The sequence below is a fragment of the Manacus vitellinus genome, unplaced genomic scaffold, assembly GCF_001715985.3.
Source record: "Manacus vitellinus isolate BGI_N305 unplaced genomic scaffold, ASM171598v3 scaffold_18_pilon, whole genome shotgun sequence".
Classification (NCBI taxonomy): Eukaryota; Metazoa; Chordata; class Aves; order Passeriformes; family Pipridae; genus Manacus; species Manacus vitellinus.
Window position 1 is genome coordinate 13,089,095 of NW_021939324.1, and position 18,885 is coordinate 13,107,979.

Sequence of the window (18,885 nt, forward strand, 5' to 3'; positions counted from 1 at the left end):
CACTGGCTTTTAGCAGACCTGTATCAGAGAATCCCTGCTGAGGATTCATTTCCATCCAACAGCTACCTGAAAACACATCTTATTCATGTTAGAGTAAAACTCTAAACCTGGCCATTCTATTACAAAAATCTGGTTTTTATGGAAAGCAATATGTCTGTAAGCATCTCAATGAAAAAAATTAATAATTTTCTCCATTAATATTTCAGTGAATAGTTCTCAGCTAATATGTCAGGAATTTTTCAAGTTCTACCACTGACCAGAATCTAAATGATACAAAAAATCTCATGAAATAAATGTTGAGAAAAAAAGATTATACTGAAATCCAAAGCTCCAATTAAAAATATTAAAACATTTCAACCAGTACCAACTCTGATAAACCATTCCAAAAACCTCCTTCTCACCTACTTTTATGAACTCTCACCTACTTTTATGAACTCTCACCTAAACTGAGAAGTTACTTTCTACATGTAGTAAACTATAGTTTGGGCTTGCAGACCTGACTGCAAGTTAGGCTGCCCAGCAAGTCCTATTATAATGACCTGTTTTCAATTTCTTTTAAATTTGCTGAACTGTAACAGTTTGAGCTGAAGTTCTTCATGCTGAATATGCTCCCCAGACTGATTTCAGTGAGGAAAATGTTCCCTGAATTATTTTGGCTGTCTCTGAAATCAAAGAAAAGTATTATACATATTATTTCAACAATTAAAAACATCTGACAGTAACACTTTAAGATTTGAAACATGGCAGAGAACAAAAATTGTATTGAAATGTCCTTTCTGCTTTTGTCATGAAGATACACCTGAATTTGGCCTGGTTATATACCTCTAAGAATATGCAGTTCAGTAAAAACCTGCTGCAGTTATATAGCTAAAAATCTCCAAAATCCCTTGAAATGCTTGAACCTCCCACAGGTTAGACTGGGCTCAACTGCAAACGAGCCATTTTATCCCATGCAAGAGCTCCCTTCAGGCCACAACCACCGAGCTGAAGTTGGGCAGACTATAGTAGCAGCTGCTAACCCACTCAGGCTACAGCAAGATAAACCAGCAGAAATGTGGAAGTGCAGCTTGTCCCTTCTGTGCCCTCAGTGGTGAATTTTCTGGCAGCAGATAAGGAAGCCAGAAGAGCTCCTTGTTATTAGTGCAGAAGGAACAATCCACAAGGGAACTGACTGAACAATTTTTCTAGATCTTAAATCTAAAAAACAAACTGTACCTTGTGAGCTATTGTAAGTTCTGCACTTAAATCTGTGCTGTAGAAAAGATTATCTAGAAAGTATCCCATTATTTCCTTTATGATCTCAGTGGACTACATAATTGAAACCAAAATGTACTTTTTCCCTTTGTTTCCTAGTGTTAGTCATTGTGTCCTCGTGAAATGTATTTCTCTCCACGTCAGGGACTTTTCTTTTTCCTCCGAGACTGACAATCTAGTCCCTCACTGACAACCACAACAGCAGCAGCACATAAGATCTGTGAAACTAATGGCATTACTGACTGAAATGTTCAGCACAAAGGGCCACCCAAGATCATTACCTTGTTATAAGAAAATTCAGAGCCAAAAGTAACAAATTACAAGGCTTAGAATTTATTTTAATTTTTATCTTTAATCATCAGAGCATTTGCTCATGTGCTCTCAAAGTAAGGGTGGACATGAAAACATGTTGGTGGGTATGTTGAGAAAGCATGCAAAATAAGTAATTCTTTCATAGCAATTCCTTCTGTGCATTTTAGTCACTGCAAATGCACTAGTCAGCAAAAATAACCTTGAATATTGTTGCTTTCGCCATATGAATATTACTCTAGTACTTTATGTGTCTCTTTGTATAATAGACAAGAAATACCTTAATTTTATATTTTTGTGTTTATAATAAATGATGCATTCATATTTGTGTTTTCTGGTGAAAAGTCAGAGCTATAAAGTTCTTTTGGCGAAGGGAAATTTTATCATCGCTTTACTGATCTCTCCCTATTCATATTCAAATCTCCTGCAGTCATAACAAGCATCTTCTGCTTTTCTGGCTGAAAATTATTCCTTTTTCCCCCAAAATTAAACCATCTACAGCACTTGAATATTGGTTTTCTAAAAAAAAGGGAGATGACATAATCCACAATAACTACAGCATAAGGAGATAGGCATCCATGCTTACATTTTCAAATCTAAAAGAATGTTTGATAGTTGCCAAAATACCTTCTCTAGGTCTAACTTTTTAAATGTAGAGAGGGATATTCTTATCCTTGATATCCATTCTGTGAAATACTTTAGACAAAAATTGGTCAGTAAGAGGAGGACAAAAACTTTTAAATGTTTGGCAAGTTACCATAGTACAGTTTTTCAGATCCTTTAAAAATGGCTCTCACTGAGCTTACTAGATCCTCATTCTCTGAAAATCAACTTAAATAACTAAATAACTTAATACATCACTTAAATAACTAGCTTTGGACTCTGTATTTTAACATGTAAAATTGCAGCAGAAATACTGTTAATACAGGTTACACATAGAGAAATTATACTTTGTCTTTGGGGAAAAATCAAGTGGTTATTTATATTCATTCCTTCCTTTACTGTTAGGCAGAATAAAAAAAAAATGTACTCACAAACATAAAATATTTCAAGGCGGAAGTAGCCACAACACAGGTAAAGAGGGTTCACAGAGGTAAAACTGCTACCAGAGCACAAGACATAGCCAGGATTTATGAAAAGACATGAAGGGAACTTGTCACCTTCATGCTCAACCTGTATTTGCAATGTAAGATGGTTCAGGTTCTCTAATGACAATCTAATTAAAAGTGAGCACAGAAATGTTATTACCTACTAAAGACATATCAAAAGAATCATATATTATGCCAAGGTGCACTGTTGCTTACATTGAAGTATCAATTTGCAAGTCACACACAAAAAGTTTTCAAACACTCTCAGAACCATTTCAGAATTCACCAGCCTGAACTCACAATATTATCCAATTAATAAAATTGTGCAACAGCCAAATCTAATTAAATATCAAGAAGAAAATTATATTCTCTTGTCCTTCCTTTTAAACTAAGGAAATTCTTTTTCATTAAGTCTATAAGAGAAAATTAAGTCTCTTGTTTTCTAAGACATCTTGTTGATTTTTATGACATACAGCAATATTTCACAAATAAAGTACTTATTTGTTTTATTAAACAAACTGAACAACCTCCTTTTGACAGAATTTCTCCTCTGAGGATACTTAGCACATAGCAGAAGAGAAAAAGGCAATATAAAATATGAAATGCCTCAAAATTAGGAAATATCATATCAGTTAGATGCTAAGCTCTGCAATAAAACCCTTAGTGAGACACTCAACACTAGAAATGATTCATTTATTCTTTTACATCTAAAATTTTACTTCTGAAATTTCCAATTCTGCTGCTGCCTAAATTTATCTTCTGTGTTAAATTCTATCTTATCATAGTGCTTCTGCACAAACCAAAACTGCTTTCTTATTAATGAAGTCAGCAGTGACCTTTGATGAAACTTTCCATTTTAATTAATGTTGTACAAAATTAAATAAAGGAAAATTATATCAGCAACTGAAACATCTTTGTTATCATGGGAAAGTAATCCAGAGAAGCATCATTTTTGTTACAGATGTGGGCCAGCAACAATAAAAAAATGTTTCAATAATAATTTTTAATGTTTTGGGAACTTTGTTGATAACTAAACAAATGCTACTTTAATAGACACATTGGGGATTTATTTAGCAAATTATACTACAGTGCCTAAGAAATCACACCTGTGCAGCTTCCCAAACAGCATGCTGAGTTAGAGAACTGAGCCCAAATTAATCAAATATGCGTATCAGGCAAGTAGAATTTCTAGTCTCCGAGGTTTCTCCAGCCCAGAGCATGCTTAAAGGGGCTTGATTTTCTCTTTTCCTATTTTTGTTTTGAGATAGTAATTTGCAGTCTCTGCTTTGGGTGTGGAATGTCCAGAGCTAAAAGAATTGAAAACACAAAGCTACTCACTCTGTCACCTTTTCAAAACCAAGGGACTCCATCACCTTTGGACACCGAGAAGAAATGGCACCCTTCTGCTGCAGAAACAGTCTGTATCTTGGATCCTTGTCAGTTATCTTCTAATTTCAAGACGCTTAAGAATCACAGAATACCAGGCTGTAAGAGGACATCAAATATTATCTGGTCCATGCAAAAGCATGGTCTACACAAGATGGCCCAGCACCCTCTCCACATGGATCTTTACCGTGTCCAAAGTTGCAGAATCCATCACTTCCCTGGGGAGATATTCCAATGGCCTATTGTTCTGTTAAAATTTTTCCTCTTGCATCCAATTGGAATCTCCCCAGCAGTAACTTGTACCCATTACTTCTCCATGTGGCTCCTCCTAAAAAGAGAATCTCCATCTTTTTTGTAGTCACCCTTTAAATACTGGAACAGAGGGATAAGGTCTCCCCTGTGTCTTCAAGCTCCTCAAGGCCGAACAACCCCAGTTCCCTCAGCCTTTCTTCACATGCCAGGCTTCCCAGGCCTTTGATTGTCTTTGTGGGCCTTCTCTGCACCCTCTCCAGCCTGTGAACATCTGTTTTGTACACCAGGGACCAAAACTGAACAGTGTTCCAGTTGAGGCCTGACAACCAGCAAGTAGGGTGGAATAATGATTTCTGACAAGCACTGGGCAAAGTGGGATAATTCTTCACCTCTGCTAGTGAAGCCCTTGTTGAAGCCACCCATCCTGTTGCCTTTCTTTGCTGCAGGAGCACACTGGCCACTCAGACTGAGCTGCCTATCCACCAGGATCCCCAGCTCCCTTCCCACAGAGCTGCTCCCAAGCCGGGTAGATCCCAGCCTGTGCTGCATTCCTGGATTATGCTTTCCTGGATGCAAGATCTTACACTTGTCTTTGTTGAACTTGACACTGTTCTCATTAGCCTACTCTTCCATCTTATCCAGGTGTTCCTGCAGGGTAGCATTCCCTTCCCAAGCATCTACTTCCTCATGTAGTTTGTTATTACTGGAAAACTTCATCAGGGTACACTTGATCCCATCTTCCAGACCATTTATGAAGGTATTAAATTGTGCTGAGCCCAGTATCAATCCCTGGAGGACCTCACTTGTTGCTGGTTTGAACAGGAGTGATTTCCCACACCATTTTGCGTGCCTTGGGTCAGCCAGGTCCCCACTCACCTGACAGACCACTTGTCTAGACTGTAATGCAACAGTTTCTCCAGAGGAGGCTGTGGAAAGCAGTACCAAGAGCGCTATTGAAAGCCTTGGAAAAATCCAGGTAAACAATGTCCACTGCTTACCCCATATCAACTGAGAGGTTGCTGTGCTGTAGAAGGTGACCAGGTTTGTCAAGCACAATTTGCCCTTGGTGAAACCACGCTGCCTTTTCCCAGTCATGCGCTTCATCTGACATTTGATAGCCTCCAGGAGGATTAGTTCTGTAACTTTCCCAAGGACAGCAGGAAGATCGATGGATCCATATTTTCATGGACCCTCCTTTAAGTCTTTCTTGTAGATAGGGGTGACAATAGCTTTCTTCCAGCCTTCTGGAACATCCTCTTATCTCCTCAACTTCTAAAAGATTATGGAGACTGGTCTCACAATGACATCAGCCAGCTCTCTTGACACCCTTGGGGGGATACTGTCAGGGCTCATCAAATTGTAGGGTCAAGCTCCTACAAGCTCCTAACAGCTCTACCTTCACTGACAGCAGCTCTCTGTTTGCATCAGCCTGGATTTTTGTTCCTAATACCAGTGCTGGTGAAGACAGAGGTGAAGAAAGTGTTGAGAACCTCTGCCTTTTCAGCACTGTTGGTGACTGAATCACCTCTCCTGCTCAATAGCAGGCCAATATTTTCCTTCTGTTTCTGCTTGTTGTTTATGTACCTGAAAAACCCTTGCTTGTGGTTTTTGACATCTCTGGCCAATTTCAATTAAAGCTGAGCTTTTGCTTTTTGAACCAGATCTATGCACACCCTGAGAATGCCCTTGTAGTTCACAATGGGTATTTGCCCATGAAGAAGATAATATGTGATTTGCCAACATAACTCTTGCCATTGCAGCCTGAGCAACTATTGTAATTTAAGAATTTACAATGCCCGGGCTTTAGACATGCTTTTGAAGAACCCAGGTAGGACTTTCCACTTGAGACTGACTTTTTTGCCATGAAACCTATGAATGGTTTTGTAGTATATCTCCTTCTGTCCAGGATATAGTCTATGAGACATAGTTATATGACTAAACTGACTGGATTTTTCTCTGGTGTGCAGATAAATCTTTCCCTGTAATGCAGACTCATTTTCCCGTGATCCTAGATAATTCTTGCAATTCTCTGTGTTTTCTCAGTACCTAGGTGAGAATATCACACCCCTCCCCTTAAATTTTCTCCTAAAAAATCTGATCCACTGCATTCCAACTCATTTATCATGTTATCTTTCCATTCAGAATGAACAGATAACTTAGGAAGACCTCTTCCCTTTTTGTGTTCATGGCAGAGAGGTTCCTAGGTACAGCTCTAATAAGAGCTTACTGCACTGGATAGCTGATGGCTAAAATGAAACCAATTTGTGATTTATGCAATTTCCATAAGAAGTCAACCAAACCTAATGTCATTCCTAGGGAACGAAAGAGAGGAAGGCCAGCCACCTTAGACTTAATCCATACTTTTACCATGGATTATTGTGGTTAAATTCTTAAAAGCCAGAAGTTCTTAAGTTCTTCAGACCAGATGTTACTTCTTCAGGTTAAGGGGGACTGCTGAAAGTCTCTAGCAGAGTAAAGTGCATACAGAAAACATGAAGTAAAAAAGAAGCTGATTTGCCAGTAAATCGGAAGATCTTCAGATGTGGTTTATATCTTTTTGCAGATTCATGCTTGTTCAATCCCTCCCTTGCTCACTATCTTCCAGCAGAAATGGTGGAGGGGCCTGTGGCTGGCCTTATGCAGGGTTTACCATGCTTGACAGGAAAGAGAATGACCCTGTTCCTGTAGAAATAGATAAGGCATAAACACACTTGTGCAGAAAAGCATTCATAATGTGAATATGTATACAGACAACATATCTGTAACAGCTTTCAACTTCTGATGGTTTTCCTTTTCTGTAGAGTATGTCAGCTTATTTGTATAAAAATAACATTTCATTCTAAGAGAAAAATGCTACTAAGTTTAATTGCACTATATTAACTAATATTTTACAGATAGCTGATTCAAACCCTGTCATCTCTATGGGTCTTAACTCTGAATTTTCAACAGGATAAAATTCTTTCACTTCTTGACAAGGCTTGAAATACAAAACCACACTTAAAAACACTTACCAAAGTGAATAAAATGTGTTTCTCTTGGTGCATCATTTCAAAACACAATGTGCAATATATCTCAGAATATGCTGAGTTGGAAGGGACCCACAAGGATCATAGAGTCCAACTCTTAGTCCTGCACCAGGGCACCCTGCACCATCCCCAAGTGTGCTTTTAGACATTTCTCATTAATGTTTTAGGCTAAAACTCTTTCATGTTTATAGAATCATTTAGTTCTTGTAAAACCCTTCTATTACTAACAATATTAATAATATCTTATACATTATTTGGCTGTAAAAATCTGACTAGATTTTTGATCTTTTGCCAGATTTTGGTAGTAACTTATCTTGGATGTTGAACCATGACTAGTTTTTAGCAAATAAAAGGACAAATACAATTTGCTCAGTTCTTTACCAAGTGCTTTTCCCAAGTTTAAAGTATACATCTCAGCTAATTTGTTGACTAAATTCCAGAGGACAGCAACGCTTCAATGGAGAGGTGTGGGAGAAGGAGGGGGGGGGACAATAAGTTTTGTGCCTTACAGTGAGACCAATCAGAAAATAACAGCTCTGAAAAAAGAAGTCATCTGTTAAAACCTAACTGAAATCTGGAAATCCAAAGGAGACAACCCAATGAAGAAAAAATAACTGCCTAGTCAAAAATTCCATTTGTAACAATAACTTGGGGCTATTACTCAGTTTCTACTTTCTACAGAGAAAAACAATGCCTTCTTCAACAAGAAATCAAAGGATGAATTTATCTCCTGTCACGTGGAAAAACATCTGTCTGCTCAGTTTTCTTTTAAAAGTTTGTAAATCCCACAATTATACAGTTAAAGACAACTATGTCAGGTTAAAATGTTTGCTTAATTTAAAAGTATATTTTCCAGTTGCTTTTGCTTTCCGTTAGTGGTTTAGAAGGCAAGAAGTCCTTGGCAATGAATTACATTTGGCAGTGTTACACCTCTCCCCTGAATCAACACGCAACAAACTTTTTTTGCTAGGATTTGATTTACAGAACTGTAGTTTTAAAAGGAAAGAGGCCCAGGAAATCAATCTGATTCCACTTCACCCAGTTACTCTGAATGAAATCATTGTGTTTGGTGAACATGTATCTTCTGAAAGAGATTTCACTTGTCTTGATTTGAAGACATTGAGAACTGACAACCCCAACTATTGGGACAAACTGCTTAGAAAGTTGCTTGTCTTCCTCACTGTTAAAAATGCTGTTATTTTGTCTTTGAAATGACTGGCCTCAAATTCTGGCTGACATTCTCCTACTAAGGATTAAAGAGCCTTTACTATGTAATGGCAATACCTAGAGACTGCAAGTCTCTGTTCTTTCTTCATAGTGGATCAAACAGCAGGTTGATTTGTTACAATATCCTATCTCTAGCAGTGGCTAAAAGCAGATGCCTAACAGAAACATGAATAGGGCTGCAATATATGATATTTTCTTCAATATTCTTCGGATTTCCACCCCCTACTTTGTAGGGCCTTCCCGAGGATGAATAAGGTTTTATGTATTTAAATACTCTCCACTGTCTTCTCTTATTTTGAACTCATACAGACGTATCACTTCTATATTGCTCTCAGCAAGGAGTTCCACAACTTAACTTTATTCTACATAGAGAATCACCTGTGTTCATTTGGAATAATAAGCCCTACTAGCTAAAAATCCAGACACCAAAATTGCATACAATTGCTGATATGGTATACAGAAGTAGCATCAGTAACTTGTTCTTAAGCAATATTCTTGCACTCATCCATCATGAGATTGCCTAACCCTTCTTTGCTATAGTCTCCTAGCAATTCAGATTGAACAGACTGCTGTAACTAGCCTCTAGATACTTTCAGAGGTCAGTATTTTACAGAATACAGTCCTCCAAGCTGTAGTTTTAACCTACATTTTTAGTTGCTAAAGGGATGTTACTCGTTCCTTTGCCCATGGTACAGAATTTTTTCATCTGAATACCCAAAGCTTTCTAACAAATCAAGGAATTCCCTGTGACTGCCTTTTTTGGTTAATTGTTTACAAGTTCTATCACCAAAGCTTTTATATTACAGTCCTGTGTAATGCCTGAAGCGCTTAGATCACTCTGCAATGGTAATTCTATGCCATTAGGTACTCTAAACAGTTAGCTGTTCTTAATCCATTTTATATATCCTCTATTGATATCACGTAGTGTCATTTTAAATGAAAATATGCACACTAAGTCAAATACTCCTTACGTAAATCTTTTTACAATCACCTTCATCAGGCTTGTAATGGCCACAAACAATTACATCAGGCCTGTCTGACAAAACTCTTTTTTCCTGAAATTGTTCACATTCTATGAATTATACTCATTGTTTAATTTTTCAGCAACAGAACCATATTTATGCTTTCCCACCGTTTTGCTTAACTTGGCTTTCCAGCTGAATTACCAATAGTCACCTATTTGGTTTTTGAACACCAGAACTCATTAGCACTGTTCTAGTATAATGGCATATGCCCAGTTAGCCCAAGATAACCAGCACTGGGAAAAAATCCCTCAGCACTAATTTTTGTTGGTTTGTAAAGTACAAGTTATTCAGCCCTACTCAGGCCAAAATGTTTTTTCTTAGTAGGTATTGCTCAATATACTCCTCTTTTAATGGACTGGAAAGTACTCCATGGTTCTCACATGCTATGATGACATCACATTCCTTCTTTGTAAATGCAGAAGAGAAAACAAAAATTCTTTTTGTTATCATTTGCAATATTAGCATATTCATCCACTGACCGGTCTGTAACACAAATCGGATTTATTTGTTATTAATACACTGAATTATACATATTATTTGCTATAACACTTTCATCCATGTTTCTTTTCATTGCCAGTCTTAGCCTTCTTTATAATTTTTATCACTTTACAATTCCTCATTTTATAACTATTTCCTACTCCTGACTTCCCACTTCTGTTTTGTTTATTTTTAATTGCTGTTTTTACTGGTGAACAGATTGGTTCTTAGTAAGAATTGTTCACAAAGATTTTTAAGTTGTGAAATGGTGGGATTTGGGACAATTGAATTTCAAAGACACACCACGTCTCATTCACATTTCATTCCAGTGATTTTACTCATTGATTCTCCTAACAATGATATTTTTAACCTTTATAATTCATCAGGAATATAGCACAAGCAAGTATTGGTGAAGTCTATCCTCTGCTAATCAATACTGAACAAAATTAGGTCATGGTTCTTGGTTTCTAGGCAACCACTAACTTCCAATTCATTTACTTAATTTGTCTTTATCCTAATTAGGTCTAAAATAGATTGACTGCTGTTTGGAACCACATCTTTTGTATCATCTGCACTTCTACAAAGGCCAATGATGATTAGCTTTACAGGATTTCCAGCATAGGCCCCACAAAATGAACTTCCCCCATAACTTTTTTCCTTCCACTATGAGAAACTATTATTTAAATATATTAATGAAAAAAATAGTGGTGAAATAAAAAATTAATCTTCAGATGTCAGGAAGAAGTCAAGTAACAAGCAGGTGCATAGTCTCATGCTCTTTCACCTGCAAATAAGAATAGAAATCTATTTACAGAAAAGCACGCCTTTTTTCTAATTCATAAAACCATGAAAAGCATTGAAGTAGCCTTTCATAATCAGTATGCACTGTTAGTCTTTTCCCTGCTATCTACCTCTTATATCCACTTCAACCCCTCTACAACTATTGTCAAAACACCCTTCTCCAGCTTCATCCTTCCACCTAACTGCTTTCCTCCCTTTACCTGTGATTTGTATCACATAACCTGCTGATGTCTGGCCTCTCTAATCCCTATCAGTAATCACTTACCATGCCAACAGCTCTGCGCTTTCAGGAAACCCCTCCAGGAATCTGCATTTCACTCAACTACCCTCCAAAGCTACTTGGAAATTGTTTCATTTTTTTCAGAGAGAAGCTGAGATCTTGACCTTGTAATTCACTTGTTGCACTACCATAATTTTACTTCTCCCATACTAAATGACTACAGTCATTACAACTAGTTGCTGTCTGATCATTTGTTATAACGTGGTTTAATGAAGTTGTTTATCAAAGTCAGCAGTTGACTAATCTGGATTACTGATTATAATGAGGAAGAGGGTTTTTTCTGCAATGCTGTGATATTAATAAAATACAACAGAGAACTACAATGCTCTACTTTCCTTTACAAACATTAACTCCGCAGGTCTTAGTGCTCTCAATTATTAAGTCAGCATAACAACCAATAGCCACCACGCCTCAGAAATTAAAGTTTAAACCTTCAGACTGTTTCTACCATTTAGGTTTGACCACGTGACTTGCAAGCAACCCAGAAAAAGCCTACATGCTGGACCTATGTCAGACAACTAGCAGCAGGGGCTGCTGAGGCTATCACTTTGTGACCCAGCCACATGCTCAAACTATTCTGTCCTTTACAGTGAAGCAATAGAAAGAGAAATCATTGCCTACTACTCACTTACTCAGTGATAATAGGCACTGTCTCCCAAGTCTCCCATTTTACCCTTTCCCACTAATTTGAAGTTTTTGCCGTGAAGTCAAAGTCCAAACTGAATTTCTAACACAAGAAAATAATAATCCTAAACACAATGAAATTCTAAAAAGATACAATACTAAACTTGGAAAGGCATCATTTTGTTACAGACAAAAATTACTAATTATTTCTTCATTTATTACAGTGAATATATCAGGCTTTCACAGTTTTGAAGTTTAATTCAGTGGAAGCATGGGTTTAGCAACTCTAGAATAGGCTGGGCTTACTGGCACTGTTTCATGTATGTGATTGTTTCTGGCAGTGACAAGTCAATTAACTCACATTTCTTGAGGGACTCTATCTCACTGCCTTAGAATAGTGTCTGAATAAGTTGTTTCCTATATAGATAAAAGTTTCATGCCTATGATGGACAGCTGCAAAAACAGAAAAGATTTCTTTCTCCAGGTTATTTTTTCCATGCCAAGATCTGGTATTTACAATAAGAAATGTGAACATGAATTTCGAAGAACAACGTTGGTTGGAAGGAAAAAAGTAATTTAGTCCAACCCTGATTTAATTCAGAAGGCTCCATGAAGTCAATATAAAACTTAGCAGACAAGTTTGATATTTTACTACATTAAGATGTTTCATAAGCACTTTTGAATGTACCCATTAGTCTTCTGTGTTGAGTGCAGTTTTAGCTATAGGATGATCTAACTTAATTATTGCCTGATGCAGGCTGAAGGAACTGGCTTCTACAAAAACAAATAACAAAAAATCCTATTGTTTTGGAACAGGTGTAGAACATAACACTTTCATTTGTGGTTACAACATTAGTTTTTTCTCCTCCCTACACATATTCATCTGATGCTATTTTAACCATACAGCCATGTCAGCATTTTTATATGCATGTAAATAGCAGACATTCTTCTGCACTTCAGTATCTTAGTTACTCTACATTGTAGAACAAACTAACACACATACTAAAGAGCAGGAAAATAAAGAAGTTAATTGTCATCATTTGCATCAGTACTGTTCTAAATCTAACTTTTAAATCACCACATGACTTTTTATCATCTCATTCATTCATTCATGGCTATGAATGGTGCCAAAGTGTTTCAGGAGAGGCATGTATAGAATCTATGGAATGGTTTTCGAGCCTAGTTTAAAGATTTGCCTGGAATCTGTCTCTCACTGTGGCTGATTGGAGATTGTTAACTTGGAGTCTCCTCCTTGGGATACTGCACCTTTTGGGTTTGAACTTAAGACTGACGTTAAGTTTACAGCGCACAAGTTGATGGTCTGTTTGGCATTCTGCACTGGGCATCACGTGGGTACGGTGGACATCGCGAACATCTCTCTGTTGCACCAAGACATAATCGATGAGGTGCCAATGCTTGGATCTAGGATGCATCCAGGTTGTCTTCAGACTATTCTTCTGCTGAAAGATAGTAATCTCATATTTTTGTTTATAATTACTACATTCGCAATTATCCACCTTGATTCAAGACTGCTGATTTATACAGAGAAAGGTCTCCCTCATGTGGAAATCTGTCTACCAACTGTAAAATAAAAACTGAATTTTGCTTCTTAATAGAGGCTCCATTGCTTAAATTTGCAGATTCATTTAGGGGAAGTATCACTTACTCTGTTTTTGTTTTAGTTCTTTGGAGCTATCATTACGGTGTGAAAGGAAAAAAATATGTTGATAAGACAGAATCATAAGAATTTTAAACATGTATAAAAAGACAAGCACAATACTTGCAAATCCAGTCAGAACACAAGGGAAATTAGTCTAGACAAAATTCACAGGTTTTGGTATAATCTTGCATCCATCAGTTTCCTCAGCTTTCCTTTATAGCTGTGCTGAATACCTTTTGAGGTGTTCTCACACATGTGATTGTCATGTATTGCCTTTTCATGACACAGAAGAACTGCGGCCTAAAACTATAAGTGACTATGACAACTAGAAATTAGTTAATTATATGGGCTGTTAAGACTGCAGAGTTAATCTGTTTTGGCTACAAATATTTATGATTTCTCACATCTAATTGCTGTGGTTAAAAAATAAGGCCTGTCATATTTTGCATTTCAGAAATTAATTAATCTCATTTTTTCCTCCCCAGTTTAAATGCTTTAAAAGAAAATCAAGAAACAAAGTTTCACCTGAACATTCACAACTGTCAGGCTTTTTCCCCCTAAAACAAATTGACAGATTTGACCCAAAGTCAGTGCTTTCAGTTTTCTTTTGCTAGAAAAAGAGGAAGTCTTTTGAGTTGACCAGGCACATTTTCTTATTTCACTGTTGAACAAAAAAGTAAAAACACCAACCATGTTGACAGCTATGGTTCAAATGTCTAATATGTATTGGATAGTAAACACGATTAAAGCTTGTTCATATACATGCTGTAATACTAAAACCAAAGTAAGACAAGATATCTAAAGACAAGAAAAGTGCACTTGGGATTTACAGCTTTATTTGGGTGCTGAGAGTTGCCTGGTAAAACTCATTTTTCCTGATCTTGCAGAAAAACTACAAAATAATTCCTCAATTACTTTCACAGTCCCACAGCTGAAATCATTAAATCTATTGCACTTTTTTGAAGCACCTCTGCATGCCACACTGCGAAGGAATAGGAAAATTTTCAATTTACTTGTATCATTCCCACCAGGGAGATCTTCTTTCATTCCTTCTTTATTTGTATCTCAAAATACTTCACAAACCATCTGAAACCATTATAATTGCTCAAGTACAACATTTCAATGCCAGTGTTGATATAATTTGGAAACCAAAGACCAGACTTGTGATCATCAACAAAAACAAAAAAGTGATGGAAGAACTGCTAAGGTCATAGATTTTGGCTGTTTTTTTTTTTCTTTTTTTAATTATACTGTGTAAGTATATAAATGATATAAGAATTTAACATGCATCAGAATGAAGTCTAAAAGTATCACACATCTCTGGCGTAAAGCTCTTTGGGGCAGGTTCTCAGTCTTGAAATTTGTCAGGAAGCGAGACTGAACCCAAACAATAACAAAAACCAACACGCTTCCTCTCCATCAGAGACAAAGTGAGCAGTCAATACAACAGAAAATACAGAATAAGAAAGAATTTGTTTCTTTTATTGCTGGTAGTGTCCTTTTTATCCCCTCCAGATTTAAAATTCACTCACAAGACACAATTTAAGTACATCTATTAAAAGAGAACTATGGCATCAAATCCCCATATTGATTAGTATTATTTCATAACAATTAAAAAGAATTACCATCCAAATTCCTCAGCTTCACACATATCAGTTTTTTCCCTGATGTGTTGAATTTTGTAGTCCTATGAATTTTTTTTTAAAAATCATATTTTTATTTTTACAATTTAAAAAATCATCAAAAACTGACCCAGTTCGCCTAGAGTGATACACAGTCAAGATGTGAAATACACCGACATTTCCAGCTCATTCCATACTTATATGCCATTACAAAAGAATCATCATTTTACTGAACACATAATCCCTTACTCAATAAGAAAGCTCTTTGGTTTGGTTTACGCCCCAAGAAATTTTGCAGCATATCCATTCCATCCAAAGATCCTCCAGGTTTCAAAATAAGGTTTCTGTATTTCATCCCAGCCTGAAGGTAAAGCAGAGTGTTAATACTTCTTATCTTGCCAACTGCCTCTTTTTCTGTATTTTTTGCATATTTAAAAATCCACTCATGATAAAACAACTTTCCTCCTTCCAGATTTCCTTAATAACAAATCAGGATACAGCACAAGTATAATTTAGATCTGCTGGAAGAACTCAAGAGAGCAGAAATTCAACCAATTCTTGAAGAAATTATTTTTCTTGTGGTTTTACACTGGTTTGGAAGCTACAGTCATAACTTGTCTGAAAGACATATAGCATAACAAACATACAATCTCCTCAAAATCTTCACTGATGAATTATCCCTGTGACTGACTGGTAGGAAAAAAGGCCATAACATCTTTTCTCTCTTAACTGATGATTTCTCTATCTTTAATCTCTGTTTGGAGAACAGAGATGATACTCCAGAGATAGACAGCTGTAGCATTGCAGAATGACAAGCACATATACACATATTATATGCACAGTAGTATATATAATATATCCAAACATGTAATGGGACTTAACTCAGGTTTTACGTCCAGCAATAAACATTATTGCTTCAGAAGGAATGGATTCCTATTAAAAAAAATGAATGAAGTTTCTGAGACAACAGGAAGTAATGAGGAGTTTCTTAATAAGAGGTTGTATTTTAAAGAACATATTATATCTGGAGAATTTTGGGCTTCTGAGACATGACTATAGATAAGGAAATGTTATTTGCATGCAGATGTCCCAGATGCTTCTGATACCGAAGAAGACACTTTTTTCCTATTAGTCAGTATATATACATGCATACACTTCCCCCACAGCTCAAAGCCATGGGATTACAGGACCACATTGCTTCCTGATAACTGTACTGTAAAAACAAGCACAGGTCCTTTTAAGTGATGGACTTCCAAGACTTAATTGAACTACCATTTGCAGTCTGCATTACATTAGCCATTTAGAATTGTCTGAATTACTGCTGCAAAAACCTAAAAAATTCACTGAAAAAAAAAAATTCACTGAAGCACTGCTTATACTTCATTATTTGGGTTAGTTTCCTGAACATCAGCAGCAAACAAAGATTTTATTCCTTGTCAATCAAAAGTATTATTTGAGTAGACTTGAGTCTTTGCTGTTGTCCCTTCAGAGCCAGAACACTGCTTAGTTCTAGGGAGACCAGAGGTTATTTCAGATAATGTGGAAGAACTGAGGAGTGTGGTAACCAATTAAGTTAGTTAAGTGTTTGCTGAAGAATTTTTACAGATCCAGTCTCTGAGACTAGATTGTATAACTGTTGTTCAAAACAGGAAGATAGGTTTTATTCTAACAGGAAGAGGTAAGCCAAATTTCTAAAAGCCCTAGTCATAACACCATAACAACCTTCTTTTCCTGCTATTCTGAAGACTAGTCTAACTCTAGATATAATGAAGTATGAGTACTACAAAAATCGAACAGTTATCTAGTATTTGTTTATAAAACAGTTTGTTGCATCTTGTGGAACACTATTGCACTTAGATAGAATGCTTCTTTGGGTTGAAAAAGAACTAATATGAGAAGATAGCATTGAAAAGTGAGGGAAAAAATCTCCACTGTTACACCTCAAGTTATATCAGCAATCAAGGCAAATTGTGTGCACATATACAGTAGAAACTGAGTGACACACACACATGAATAATCAGTTTTCTTCCTAACTTAGCCTGGATAGCAGGTTTCCCATTAAAAGAGGTACTAGTTGTCTTTCAGCTGTACCACAGCAAATATTAATTCTTATCATACTTAATTTATTCTCAAAGCCTCCCATACGCAGGCAAAGAAAACAAAAATTCTCACAAAAAGCAGAATAAAAGGCATCCCCCAGGAGAAGTAAAGGTAACAGAGCAATTCTGGTGAACTATGGCTTAGGGTTTTGACTATACAATCACTCAAAGTGTTGAGACTGCAAAGTAAAGCAGAACAAAAGGTCTGTGATGACACTGGAGGGGCACCATCTGTGTCAGAACAGAAAACTGACACGAAGTCCTACAACTTTGGCACCAGTACCCTTAAACCATCTCTCCTAAATGCTAACAGTTATAAAACCCAGCAAGTCTGACCTCTCCTGAAATCCTATTTTTAGGATCCACATGAACAACATTTTATAAAAAGTTATTTTATTCTCTCATTTAGCTTGATACATCTTCTCTGCTGCTCTTATTTGCAAGTGACAAGACTGCCAATGAACAAACAGGTCTGCTTATTCTCACATGTACCTGTCATGAATCCCCATCCCTGTAGTATCAGTCTTGACCTCCAAACTCTTTGTCACTTCTTCTCTAAAACTGTTAAGTTGGCTGCTTTTCTCCATAAAACCCCTTTTGGTTTTACTGGCCTCACCCCATCTGCTCTTTGGACTCCCCTCTTTGTTCAGATCAAAATCTAATCTTGTTTACTGTCACCATCCTCTAGAGCGATGGACAGTTCTAGAAGTTCTGGCTGCTGTGATAAGGAAGGAGAGGAAAGAAGGCAAATTCCAGGAGAGGAAAAGGACAATCATACATTTTTCTACTCTTTCCTTTATTTCCTTCTTGTGTACCTCTACTGAAAGGAAGAACTAAAGCTGGCAGCTGAATCAAGAACACAAGAGGATCAAGACCAAACTTCGCCAGAATTAGCAGGACTACTAGTCACATCTCTAATTATCCTTTCTTTCTGCTTAAGGCAGAACAGATTGGAGAGTTACACAAGAAAAAAAAGGCCCAGTAAATCTAGAACCTCTTAATGATTAGGACTTCAAAATGGACTTGGGAGTAAAACTAAAGATAAACCAATTTGTGCATTATGCTGTGCTGTGACAGAGAAAGCTCTGAATTAATTCAATTTTCTATGTAGTAATTACATAAAAGGACCACACAGTTGAGGTACACAAAATGTACTGGAAATGGAAACAGAACACTACTATCATACAGGTTTCACAGCAGATGAATATGCATCTGTTCCTGCAACAGAGAAATGTTTTTTCAGACTAAAATTACAGAGGAAGGCATTAGACAAGGCAACACAATGTCTTAAGTCTTATAATATTAAATGCATAATGATGTAAGAATTGTATTAAAATCTAAGTGCTCTTGAAAATGTCAAGATTATTTTCTAAAGTTACTGATACACCTTTTTGTTGTTGATCTGAGTTTGACAGGTACAGAAGTACTTGAGATGTTATACCTATGGATCAAGATGGCAATAAATGTTGTTTCAGAGACAAAGTGCAACAAAGTGCTTGTTAAAAAGTATTCATCACCTACCTTTGGATTCATTATTCCCTCTTGCTTAAAGCAGCTATAAAAGATATCCATAGAAAACACTTCACTCCACAGGTATCCATAGTACTGACCATCATAACCACCTGCCAGATGTCCAAAAGTAGCTGGCATGTTTGTTCCTTGAAAAGTAGATTAATATTAAGTTATTTTAATAAAATACAGTACTTCAAGAATAAATTGATAAGGAATTTATAACAACTACTTTGAAACTTTTAA

The 18,885-nt window shown here is 36.6% G+C and overlaps 1 protein-coding gene across 3 annotated transcripts in view; it reads right to left on the bottom strand.

The window, feature by feature from the left end:
* Positions 1-14,170: 14,170 nt before the first annotated feature.
* Positions 14,171-18,885, bottom strand: part of NLN (neurolysin) — a 38,915-nt gene continuing 34,200 nt past the window's right edge. For 2 of the 3 annotated variants that reach the window (XM_029958990.1, XM_018070422.2), the window contains 3 exons: positions 18,652-18,788; positions 15,281-15,392; positions 14,171-14,391 (listed from right to left, as the gene is read on the bottom strand). In XM_029958990.1, the coding sequence (XP_029814850.1) occupies positions 14,327-14,391; positions 15,281-15,392; positions 18,652-18,788 (314 nt within the window). In that variant the 3' untranslated portion in view covers positions 14,171-14,326. Of the gene's footprint in view, positions 14,392-14,630; positions 15,393-18,651; positions 18,789-18,885 lie in introns of those variants that run through there. The other variant, XM_018070423.2, reaches the window with a different exon arrangement.